This window comes from Drosophila yakuba, chromosome 2L (genome assembly GCF_016746365.2).
Source record: "Drosophila yakuba strain Tai18E2 chromosome 2L, Prin_Dyak_Tai18E2_2.1, whole genome shotgun sequence".
In the NCBI taxonomy this organism is placed as follows: domain Eukaryota; kingdom Metazoa; phylum Arthropoda; class Insecta; order Diptera; family Drosophilidae; genus Drosophila; species Drosophila yakuba.
This window is the reverse complement of record NC_052527.2, coordinates 9599291-9610471: the sequence shown is the minus strand read 5'-3', so window position 1 is coordinate 9610471 and position 11181 is coordinate 9599291. Positions and strand designations below refer to the sequence as shown.

Below are 11181 nucleotides of genomic sequence, written 5' to 3'. Positions count from 1 at the left end.
TTTGGCTTTGTTTTTTTGTCCATTTGCCGCATTCTGTGTGCATTTGTAAGTTTTTGGCGCACCATATTTATTATTTTCCTCTATTTATTACAGCAAATGTTTTTGCACCGCCTGTCTCGGTACATTTAAAAATGCAATTTTGCTCGCGTTAAAATGCTGAATTTGACACGCTGGGGAGCGGAAGACCCACGTCATGATATATTTGCCGAGTTGCATAAGTATTTCAATATTTATTGATAAATGTACACACATACATACACACCATGTATCAAACGTCGTATTGGTTTTTTGGTTCAAAAATATTGTTTGCTCTGCAGAGAGAAAGTCATTGGGGAGCTAGTCTGATTTGAAATGTGCGGGATGATCATTTATGGATAACAAATATTTATGCATGCATAGAAGAGAAAATTCTTTAAAGTGTGCTGAACATAAACGTGGAATCTGTTCAAATTATTGCTCTTAAACTAAACTTGAAATATCGTTATTTATTCATTCTTATTTATAAAAGCTTAAATTGTACAGAGGTAAAACACAAGCCACATTTAAAAGCCCATTTAAGCTGCAAAAGAAAGGTATGTTTCATTAATTTATATTTAAATGCTTACGCCAAAGCCGCTCACAAGTTCAATTATTGTTAATGCTGAAAATGGCTATAAAACGAACAAAAAAAAATTTAACAGTTGTAGCTTAATTTCTCCATTTTCCCATTCTGTAACTCATTAAGCTAAATCCATAAATGTTATTCAGATAATTGTGCAATATAATTAAAATAAATGAAGGCTTATTTAAGAAAGGAACTACGTGCAACATTTTATGAGTGCAAAGTTTGCCATTTCACCCAATTCGATTTAGAAGTTTTAAAGGATACGTCAGCATTTAACTTTAAATCCACTGCAGCGTTTTGGGCGCTGCGTGTCCCTACATACATATGTGCACCCAAGTGGGGCCTTATAGATACGTATCTTTATGTGGGGGGTTCCCCTGTCAGACATTTTATCTGACCGAGCGGGTCAAGCATCAGTTCATTTTATTGACATAAACGTTTATGTTTATTTGTCTGCGTTTAAGCATTACTGTTTATTGTATTGTTGATCCTGCCGACTATGTTGTTGCTTTTCGTGCCCACGAATGCAATAGCATCGTTGGGCAAATACACAAAAGTCGAATGTGTTTTACAAGTGTACCCAGGGTGCCTCAACCCATAAAAAATTATTTGTTTGCCCGCAATGATAATGCTACTTTAAAATTGAATTTAATTAATCCTTTTGTTTTTGCACCCAAATATCGTGTAACTAAATCAATTTGTTTTGTTGGCATAGTTAAACTATACTTGACTACTTCCCTCTGTATTTTTATATTTATATAAATGTTTAAAATTCCTATCATTGGTTACACCGCGAATGCTGGGAAAAGCAATTTTTTTTAGCCTACAAACTTTTGGAAAAACCAGGAATTAAGGTATAATCCAATTTTATGGTAGATTTCCAGTAGGCCAGACTTTAACGTTTTACATGGAAAATTACAAAAGTTTTCCCTGCGAAAATATTGTGGATATTTTTACTAAGCTTTGTTCCTTGAGTGGAGTACTTGCTTTACATTTAAAAAGCTTTTAAAGCTCATATCCGTTTATTATAAGATGACTTAACTATATTTATTAATGTTTTATTAGGCAATGAAAATTAAACATTTATTTTTGTATTTCTCGGCGATTAAACGTTTCCCAGAGTCGGACACCTCATAATAAATTTTGACTTCAACTAAAAAATTTTCGTTGAAATTTAAAATTAATGGCAATTTTTCCATTCCGTAGTTGCAATGAACACGTACTTAAATTTAATATTTGCCTTGTTCTAACGATTATTTAATATTCGCGGTTACTTTGCATACAATCGATATTCCCTTTCATCGATAGTCGATAATTGGTATGACCGTACCAACGGCCACGACTTACTCAGCACCAAAACTCGGAAGATTTGAAGAAGAAGAATTGCCAGCAGGGAGACGCAGAAACTACATTATATATACCAAATATATAGTTTCTTGCGGACTTGCTGCCAAAACAAGGGGTCCAGTGGTTACTTTACCAGCACGTCCAAACACCTCCAACAATGCAGGTGAGTGGGGCAAGCTATGGGCACCTGCGATGCCCAGGGGACACGAAGGATTGCTAGACCAGGATGTAACCACCACTCTCTTACAGTCCGGGGCTCTGGCTAGGCCATGTCTGGCGGTAGTCCTGCTGGCGGCCCTCGTCCTGGTGGCCGACTGCTTCTACGTGCCGGGCGTGGCGCCGGTGGAGTTCGTCCAGGACCAAAAGATTGACGTGAAAGCCGTGAAGATGACTAGCAGCCGCACCCAGCTGCCATATCAGTACTACTCGCTTAAGTTCTGCTATCCCAAGAATGGCACACTTATTTTTAAGTCGGAGAACTTGGGCGAAGTACTGCGCGGCGACCGAATCGTCAATACGCCTTACGAGGTGCGGATGAACCAGCAGGTGAATTGCCGCCTGTTGTGCAACCAGAAGGACAGACCGCTCACCTGGAGCAAGGAGGACTCCGCTCTGGTTGCGGAGCGCATCCAGCACGAGTACTTTGTGCACTTGCTGGTGGACAATTTGCCGGTGGCCACGCGCATCGTCAGCGTTAACAATCCCGCGGAGGTGACCTACGAGCACGGATATCGGCTGGGTCAAGTGGAAGGGAACAACATCTTCATTAATAACCACCTGAAGTTTATCCTATCCTACCACATGCACTCCAAGGACAAGTACCGTGTGGTTGGCTTTGAGGTGGAAACAGTTTCGGTTAGTCACAAAGAGCTAAAGTTCCATGGGGACACCTGCACCTTCCCAGACAGTGCCCGACCTCAGCTGGTCAATCCGGACGGAGAGACGCAGCTGTATTTCACGTACTCTGTGGAGTGGAAGGAGTCTAAAGTGAGCTGGGCCTCACGATGGGACATCTACCTTGGCATGCGCGACGTCCAGATCCATTGGTTCAGCATCATCAACTCCCTGGTGGTGGTCTTCTTCCTCTCCGGAATTCTCACCATGATTATGATTCGCACCCTGCGCAGAGATATTGCCCGGTACAATACGGATGACAATATTGAAGATACGTTAGAGGAGACGGGTTGGAAACTGGTGCATGGAGACGTATTCCGTCCGCCCAAGAATACTAGACTGTTTTCGGCTATTATCGGCAGTGGCATTCAGATCTTCTTTATGGCCCTGATCACCATCTTCTTCGCCATGTTGGGCATGCTGTCGCCATCGTCGCGTGGCGCCCTCATGACCTCTGGCATCTTTATGTACGTCTTCATGGGTACCATTGCAGGATACTATGCTGCCCGTCTCTACAAGACCATGAAGGGTCGCGAGTGGAAGCGGGCTGCCTTCCTTACCGCTACTCTGTATCCAGGCATTGTCTTTGGGTAAGCTGATAAAAATTTAAGCGTTATTTCAATCCCTAATCTGTAATTCATTTTTTGCCTGCAGCACTGGATTCTTTTTGAACTTTTTTATTTGGGACAAATCGTCTAGCGGTGCCGTGCCCTTTACCACCATGATCTCACTACTGCTGCTCTGGTTTGGCATCTCTGTGCCTCTGGTCTACCTGGGCTTTTATTTGGGCTACCGCAAGCAACCCTACCAGCACCCAGTGCGAACCAATATGATTCCGCGGCAAGTGCCCACACAGCACTGGTACATGAACGCGGTTTTAAGGTGAGCAGGCTTTTTTTAGCGAGTCTCAGTTTGCTAATCAAACCTCCACCGCTTTTTTCCAGCACTCTGATGGCGGGTATCTTGCCCTTTGGCGCCGTCTTCATTGAACTCTTCTTTGTGTTCACGGCCATCTGGCAGAATCAGTTCTACTACCTGTTTGGCTTTCTCTTCTTGGTGTTTTGCATCTTAGTCGTAAGCTGTGCCCAGATCTCTATAGTAATGACTTATTTCCAGCTTTGCGGTGAGGTAAGTTTATTCAATGTCCATTAAAAAAAGGGTAAAACGTAATGATGTATTCCTTTTTATGCAGGACTACCGTTGGTGGTGGCGCAGTTTTGTTGTGTCTGGTGGCTCGGCCGTCTATGTGCTTTTTTACAGCATCTTCTACTTTTTCACGAAGCTGGAGATCACCGAGTTCATACCGACGCTGCTCTACCTAGGCTATACGGGTACGTTTGTGCTGAAACCTCTCAAATTTCTTAAGTGTTTACTATCTTTAACCCACAGGTCTTATGGTGCTTACTTTTTGGCTGCTGACTGGCTCGATTGGCTTTTTCGCGGCCTACGTTTTCATTCTTAGAATCTACGGAGCTGTGAAGATCGACTAAGCTGTGTCATCCACTCGTCACGCTGTACACCAAACTATCCTTGCAATATCATTCGATCATAAATATATTTATAGAGCAACTGAACCAAGTTTCGTCCAGCTGCAAAAATCAATATACACAAAACGGAAACTTTGCGAAAACTCGACGACTCAGCCATGTGAGCTAACTTCCCCTTCTTGTCCCAGCTTCAAAAAGCAGCTAATAAGCAACCACTTATTAAGTCAAAACGCGATATTCAGCAAATACGTTTTGGACCCAGGAAGTGGCTCGATTTGCAGGAGCGTTGCGTTTTAGAATCAATATAGAAATGCCTAATTTATAAATGTATGTAAAGAATCTAATCTAAGCAACTGATATAAAACAAACAAAAATCAAATAAACTAAGCTTAATGTACGACACCTGTAGGTGTAAATTTCTTAGCAGGAATCTAACTTATCGTCTGTGATCGTTTCTCAGTTGAGATCCGAGCTCTCGTTTCTTCTCGCAAACTTGAACTTTTTAGCTCAGTTGCATTTGTACTCAGCTACAACTCGGTCTAATAATGTTTCGCTTGTTTTTTGCATTTATTTATGCATTTTCTCTCCCATATTTTATATGTATGGGTACTCTGAAAAGTCAAGAAGTAAGATTGACCATTTGAAGAAGTCTTAATCTAATGGCATTCAATTCCTAGGCATGGAGAAAGACAGTGAAGGGACGAGTAATGTCCAACGTCAGCATGACACTCTACTGGTGGATCCAACAACACTTTTCGTATGAATTAGTTAGGGACGAGGCCGAATGGGATGCTATTGGCGGTGATGTGTACGAGGAGTTTGAATTTGAATAGCTTTCATAAAAAGGCTGGATAAAATACTGTGAAATATTTGTAATCTGCCAAAGTTTCAAGTACATCATTTTGATTTCAAAGTTACAATTACATAGATTATTTAATTAATTGGTACATATAATTGCTTTTAGTATATTACACATATTAGGTTTAAAACATTATGTATGTTATCTATATTCAATCGTATACAACTTCATGACTTTAGTTCGTGTATTTTTGCTGAGTAAGTAAGATTCCGAAGCAAAAAGTGAGGTCATCACAATGGACGCAGACATCTTGTACATTAGCAAAGTTTTAATGCTACTTTTTAGAGAATCGTTATATTTTTTAGATCCGGTTCTCTCACTTCCTGGTCCGCAAAACTTAATTAAACTACTATCAATGCACATTTTCTTTTTAATAGGCACAAACTAAGGATGATAAACGAAGTTAAGTGTACCATACTTTATCATTTTTTGCACAACACATTGCTAGAGAGGGCATTACGATTACTTAATAGATAGATTAGAGTCTAGAGACCGTGCGGTCCTCCTTCTGCTTATCCTGATTCTCCGCCTGCATCTCCGGACGCAGATCCTCGTCTGTGGAAAATTGCGCTTTGACATGGTTGCGAATCGGTTTACCTCATCGGGTTCCGATTCTTTAAACGCTAGCGATTCCGCTTGGTCTTGCGACTAACATTGCCCTCGATGATGATCTGATAGCATGCAAAGTAAAGAATTTGAATTGGAATATGGAGGTGGCTTGAGTGACTCTAGTCGTATTGTAAGAAGTTGGTTAGATAGTTTTTCTTCCAGCTGGATGGGTCTATGGTATAAGGACACTTGAATTGCTGGGTGGGGGAACAGGTGTGGTTGTTAGGATGGGTTAGATGGGGTTACTCCAGCACCGGCTGCTCTACCTGAAGGATCTGGCTGGCCTCGAAAGCGGTGCCCGGCAGCAGGATCACCGGCGACGTGACATTGCCCGCCTCCACGCACAACATGTTTGGGAACTCGTCGTCCCCGAAGTCACTCATCTCACGCGATCGATCAATCCAAGGATTCCAGATGACTGAATATGTCAAATATATATCAACTAATACACATCCAAATATCCGTAAGCCTTATAAACTCACCCGTGTCGGGAAAATTGTACTTGTGCAGTCTCATCTTCCGGCCGGACACCACGTTTGTGATGACGTGCTCCTGCGGCGTGTGCTGGTAGATCCTGTCGGTCCACTCATTGACGGTGACCACCTCGCGTCCCTCCTGATAGAGCGCATTCTCCCGCGTCTTGTCAATGAAGTGGCAGCCCTGGAGGCCAGTGATCTGACATCGCCGCACATCGGGCACCTTTAGGTAGGTGTGCAGCAGCATGTTGAAGGTGAAGCTCAGCTCCTTGCTGGGATTGTAGACGCCGATGTGGAAGTGCAGCTCCTTTTCGCGCAGGATCAGCCGATAAGTGATGCGAAACCTTGAGGGCAAAACGAGTTAGTCACATGATTTCATGTATATTGGTCTAAATATGACCCTAGAATAAATATTTTCAAACATTCTAAATAGAAAGATTATTTAAAATTTATACGACTATCATGCCGTATAAACATCCAAACTTACTGATAGTTCCAGATGGATCGCGTAAAGTCATTGTCCATAAGCGAGAATATGGCCTCCACATCGCCATTGTGCAGCCTGTCTGGCGGCCTCTCCAGGTGCCACCTGGTAATCCTCGCAAATCCATGCTGTGGCCCAAAGGACCAGGCACCGAACTGAGCTGAAATGGTGGGCAAAAATTAACTAATCGCTGTGGAAAAAAGCTGCTGGATCTTGGCAAACTTACGAAAGACAAACGGAATCCCACCACGTATCGCCTTCTTGCCATCGAACGAGGCCAGTTTGCTGGGGAAAAACAAGATGGTGTGGAGGGAAAAGGCTCGTTTAATTCGGTTAGACGGTACTCGAAAATATTCCGGTCATAAAAACGCTTGCAGACCGAGACAGACATTCAGAAATTCAGAAATGCTATTAGCAGAAAAAAGTGTCTGGCAAAATGCTCCTTGCCCCTTTTTTGCGTGTGTTTTGTTTTTCTCCTGTCGCTGAGGATGACGTTGCCGCGAGATGGGACTTGCCTTGGGTTTCGTCTCAGCTAATTTGCCGACGCATCCATCAAGCAACTCCTTCAGCCCCTGGATCTACCTAAGCTGCTCCTCCGCTTTCTGTGCATCATTTGTAAATGTTTTTAGCTGTGGATCGCATTGGACATGGCCAAATTTCATTAATATTCTGAGATTTCAGCTAGGCATTTACTTGAATTACTGCCAGTCTTTGGAATAGTTTTCTTAAATACAAAATCTTATGCATATGAATTTTCGAGCTGGCTTAAATGAATAAGGTATTTACATTGAGGATTATAGCCTCAAAATAATCACCTGATTATTATGTCTTTCATAATTAGGAAGTTAATCAATCTACTTTTAAAGTGTATTTACACAAAGATTTTCTATTTTTGTATATTTCGAAATAAAGTTATTTAACCCAGGCAGTCTCAAGCCGGGTAAATAATTAATTTAGTTTTCCACTTGCTCGCCTTGTCCACGACCACTGCCAGTTTTTAGTGGGTTTCCGAATGCCGAATGACTGTTGGCCACAAAAACCGTCGAAAACTTTGCAGCAGACGAAACAAAAAAGAAGTTGGAAGCGCCGATGAGGGGCTAACACACTTCAATGTATTTGTATTTGTATTTGTGTTTCTGTTTGTGTGGGAGCTGGCCAAGAACCCGAGAATTGGCCGTAAGTTGCTGGGGCCACGAACCACTGTGCCCAGTGGAGGGCCTCCCCATGTAGTGGGGATTTATCGATCTAGCTGGCCGCGCCAAAAACTCCATTCATAAAAACTTGCACATTGTTTTGCCACAAAGGAGGAAGGAGGCCATGGAAGGGGGATTGGGAAGCCCAGAACAGGAGTAGGCAGCAACAGGGCGAAAAAAACGGCCATCAATGGAGGCAGCTCCTCTTGGTTGCAAGTGCAACGGCTCCTAGTTGGCGAGCAGGGGCATTCCCCCGCACCCGCCCCCGTCCCTGTCCCTGTCACTGTCCCAGTGTTTTTGTGCTTTTGCCATTCGGTCGCTTTTGGTTCGGTTCGCTGGTTCGACGTTTGGGCCCGCTCGGTCCCGACGTGTTTTTTGTTGGGTGTCATACAAAAACATTTTGCCGCCAAACAGAATGGCTAAGGCTGCTGCTGCTGCTGCTGCTGCTCCTCCTCCTCCTCCTGCTTCTGCTCCTGCTCCTGCCCAACCTGTCAGCCGCCTTCCCTCTGCATGCTCCTTCTCCTCCAGCGATGCAAACTTTGCGAATCACTTTTTTGGTTGCATGACCAACGCACAGCACACCGTGGGCTTGCGTAAGTTCGGGCTTAAAGTTTGGCCAATGCGGCGTATGAGCAATGTTTAAAGGGTGCTACCTGGCAGAGTTCAGTCCACTCACCTGACAAACAACTGCTCCTGATTGTTTACCCGCCAGGACACGACCGTGGCACCTGCAAACAGAAGGTAGGCAAATAGTTCGGCTTATTCAACAAATATTTATGAAAAAGATTGGCAAAGTACATAAGGAATACCGTGAAATAATAACTAAAGATGTACGGATTTCTGAAAAGATAAAGGACTATGTGTACTAACCTAGTGCCCACTATAGAAATATAAACTCTGCCCCAAATAAAACGAACTTTAACTCAAGATTTCAGAGGAGCTTAACTAGTTTTTAGTTTTATATAAGCGTACTATACTATGCTTTAGTACAGTACCAATTACATGAGTGGAATTAAACATATCTGCATATATTTATGACAAATCAGGCATTGAATCAAATTTAATTGTATATTCTTTGGAAGTAGTTTCAGTAACATCGGAACTGGTAAATCAATGAATGAATTCGAAGCTGGATCAACAGTCGGCAAAGCCAAGTACATGACGCACACACTTCTAACCCACATGGCCAACACACACACACACACATGCGCACACAATCGCACAGTAAGTAACTGGCCTGTAAGTAAACTAACTGGCTGAGACCGAATCTCTGGTACAGTTAAAGACTGGGATATGGGTTGGTTTTGGTTACGCCACGGGTATGGATCTCTGGGCATGACGATGGCCTACGGCCAATGGGTGGGTGAGCACTTGGCTGCGTGGGAGGAGCCGCTGCTGTTCCCAAAATCTCGCTCAGTTGGCCCCAGTGTGCGATAGGCTTTCAGCAGGCCACAACCACTGCTCTGGTACCTTGATTATTATGATTGGAAACAATTCATGAGATGTTTAGTTAAAGCTCCATCGACAACGAACACTTATAATTAACATTGTTGGAAACACATGTGATAAGATACACTGGAAGGAAGACATAGGATTGTTCATTCAATAAATCAATTGATTAAAACCGAACCTGAAATGCAATTATACATAGCATCAGTTTTAGAATATACATATGTATCTTAGTTTTTAAAGTGCAATATGATAGTACAGAGCGTAAGTGGAAGAAGAAAAATAAAAAAATGTTCTGGATATAAATCGTTTGCATAAAATCAAATGATTCGAAATGAATTTATTAAAGATCCACAAAGGATAGAAAATATGGCATGCCTTGCCTATAAGAAACCAACCGTACAATGAAGATTTGAAGGACTTCCGCCTAATCTAATGCTTTGATACATAATTATTTCTTTGCGTGTACGATCTACTGTCTGTTCCAAACGCTGTTGTGTCTCTCGCTGTCTGACTGTTGCTCAAACGGCTGCGACTTGCAAACCAACGTGGGCAGGCCAGACACAGGCAGTCGTAATTGTTGAAAGTACGCTGGGTACCAGTACCAGCTCACAGCTCACATAGGTGCTCATAGAGAGGGGCCTGTATATATGTGCCTATATGCGAACAATATATATAACGCCTAATCGAAATGTGCCGCGAGTAGGAGCCGCATCGGCGCAGCTGGGATCGGAACTCCAAGCTCAAACTCCAACTCTAAGCTCTAAGCTACTCCAAAACCGAATCCCAACTGATCCCCAGCGATTGGATGGAGTGGGACATATACATATACCGCCTAAACTGCGACGATCTTGGCTGATAAGATAGCGAAACACCTCTAGCTGGTGCGTAGAACAGCGAAAGGTAAAAACAAGGTTATTTCCAGAACGAATTGATAACCTCCAGAGGTCGCGAATATATCAAATAGGGGGCGAAACGGGTTTCGGTTTCGGAAACTCCCGGGGAACGCGAAAGTCTAAGCCAATCATCCGCTTAAAATAACGCCAACAAAATTTTGGCACACTGCTGGTGGTGTCTTCGTTAATTATGATTAATTGGGCGCTGCTATTCATTTGTTGTTCATTGTATTTCTTTTGTTTCAAGACTTTCTGCTCACCGTGCAAATTGATGGTGCAGGTTGTATTGTTTCCGCGATCCAGAACAACTACACTCGTTGCGGCCATTGCGGCCGCAGTGGTGGCCATTTTGGATTTTCGTAACGGTAAAGGTATATCCGGCGGATCGCTTGAGATCCTGTGTTTGGGTGTGTGGGTGCTTACTGAGGGAGTATATTTTCGAAAAATTGGGAAGAAAATAACTGTTGCTCCGTGGCACTTAAAGCAAGGCGATCTGGTTTCGTACTCAAAACTGGCGTCGATTGAACTTTAATTTGCGCATTTACATAATGTTTGCAAAAATTATTCTGCACACAAAGCACCGCACTCACACAAACGCGCCCTCTCACACACACACTCGCACACACACACTCGCACAGAGCGCAGCTTGAGTTTTTGTCAATGAACAAATACGTATGGAAAAAACTCGTGCAAAAAACGTTCGAGCGAAAAGCGGCACGATCCGGACCTACGATGTACTGCCAACGAGCGACCGATTGAAACTAAACCAGCTTACGCCAACTGACCGCCTTCTGTTACCGGGCCATGTTAAGCTCTAAAAGTGGCTTTGTGTCCATGGTCGACTAGGAAATAACCTACCCCAATGATATTCTGTCAAGAAAAT

General features: G+C 43.1%; 3 protein-coding genes across 4 annotated transcripts; 2 read left to right on the top strand and 1 right to left on the bottom strand.

The window, feature by feature from the left end:
• The first annotated feature begins 1933 nt into the window (after nucleotides 1-1933).
• On the top strand, nucleotides 1934-4748 carry LOC6527541 (transmembrane 9 superfamily member 4). The gene is made up of 6 exons (XM_002088595.4): nucleotides 1934-2114; nucleotides 2201-3435; nucleotides 3500-3727; nucleotides 3790-3973; nucleotides 4038-4176; nucleotides 4235-4748. Exons 1-6 carry the CDS (start codon nucleotides 2109-2111, stop codon nucleotides 4333-4335), a joined length of 1893 nt encoding a protein of 630 aa, XP_002088631.1. The 5' UTR covers nucleotides 1934-2108; the 3' UTR covers nucleotides 4336-4748.
• Nucleotides 4749-4855: 107 nt separating this feature from the next.
• Nucleotides 4856-5273, top strand: LOC26536085. The gene is made up of 2 exons (XM_039371578.2): nucleotides 4856-4958; nucleotides 5010-5273. Exons 1-2 carry the CDS (start codon nucleotides 4878-4880, stop codon nucleotides 5163-5165), a joined length of 237 nt encoding a protein of 78 aa, XP_039227512.1. The 5' UTR covers nucleotides 4856-4877; the 3' UTR covers nucleotides 5166-5273.
• On the bottom strand, nucleotides 5190-11061 carry LOC6527542 (glucose-6-phosphate 1-epimerase). Of its 2 annotated transcripts, none has more exons than XM_015197610.3 (7): nucleotides 10559-11061; nucleotides 8630-8681; nucleotides 6987-7045; nucleotides 6764-6920; nucleotides 6283-6620; nucleotides 6067-6218; nucleotides 5190-5997 (listed from the first exon to the last, which is right to left on the bottom strand). In XM_015197610.3, exons 1-7 carry the CDS (start codon nucleotides 10644-10646, stop codon nucleotides 5920-5922), a joined length of 924 nt encoding a protein of 307 aa, XP_015053096.1. In that variant the 5' UTR covers nucleotides 10647-11061; the 3' UTR covers nucleotides 5190-5919. The 2 variants fall into 2 exon arrangements, with proteins under 2 accessions (XP_015053096.1, XP_002088632.1); XM_002088596.3 differs by having other exon boundaries at nucleotides 5190-5862; nucleotides 10559-11060.
• Between the last annotated feature and the right edge of the window lie 120 nt (nucleotides 11062-11181).

Coding starts and splice junctions, on each gene's coding strand:
- LOC26536085 (XM_039371578.2), top strand. CDS start 4,878: ATGTTTCGCTTGTTTTTTGCATTTATTTATGCATTTTCTCTCCCATAT. Junction 4,959..5,009: donor GTACTCTGAAAAGTCAAGAA/GTAAGATTGACC, acceptor TTCAATTCCTAG/GCATGGAGAAAGACAGTGAA.
- LOC6527542 (XM_015197610.3), bottom strand. CDS start 10,646: ATGGCCACCACTGCGGCCGCAATGGCCGCAACGAGTGTAGTTGTTCTG. Junction 7,046..8,629: donor CAGGAGCAGTTGTTTGTCAG/GTGAGTGGACTG, acceptor GTTTTTCCCCAG/CAAACTGGCCTCGTTCGATG. Junction 6,921..6,986: donor TGGGATTCCGTTTGTCTTTC/GTAAGTTTGCCA, acceptor CCACCATTTCAG/CTCAGTTCGGTGCCTGGTCC.
- LOC6527541 (XM_002088595.4), top strand. Junction 3,436..3,499: donor TATCCAGGCATTGTCTTTGG/GTAAGCTGATAA, acceptor TTTTGCCTGCAG/CACTGGATTCTTTTTGAACT. Junction 4,177..4,234: donor GCTCTACCTAGGCTATACGG/GTACGTTTGTGC, acceptor TTTAACCCACAG/GTCTTATGGTGCTTACTTTT.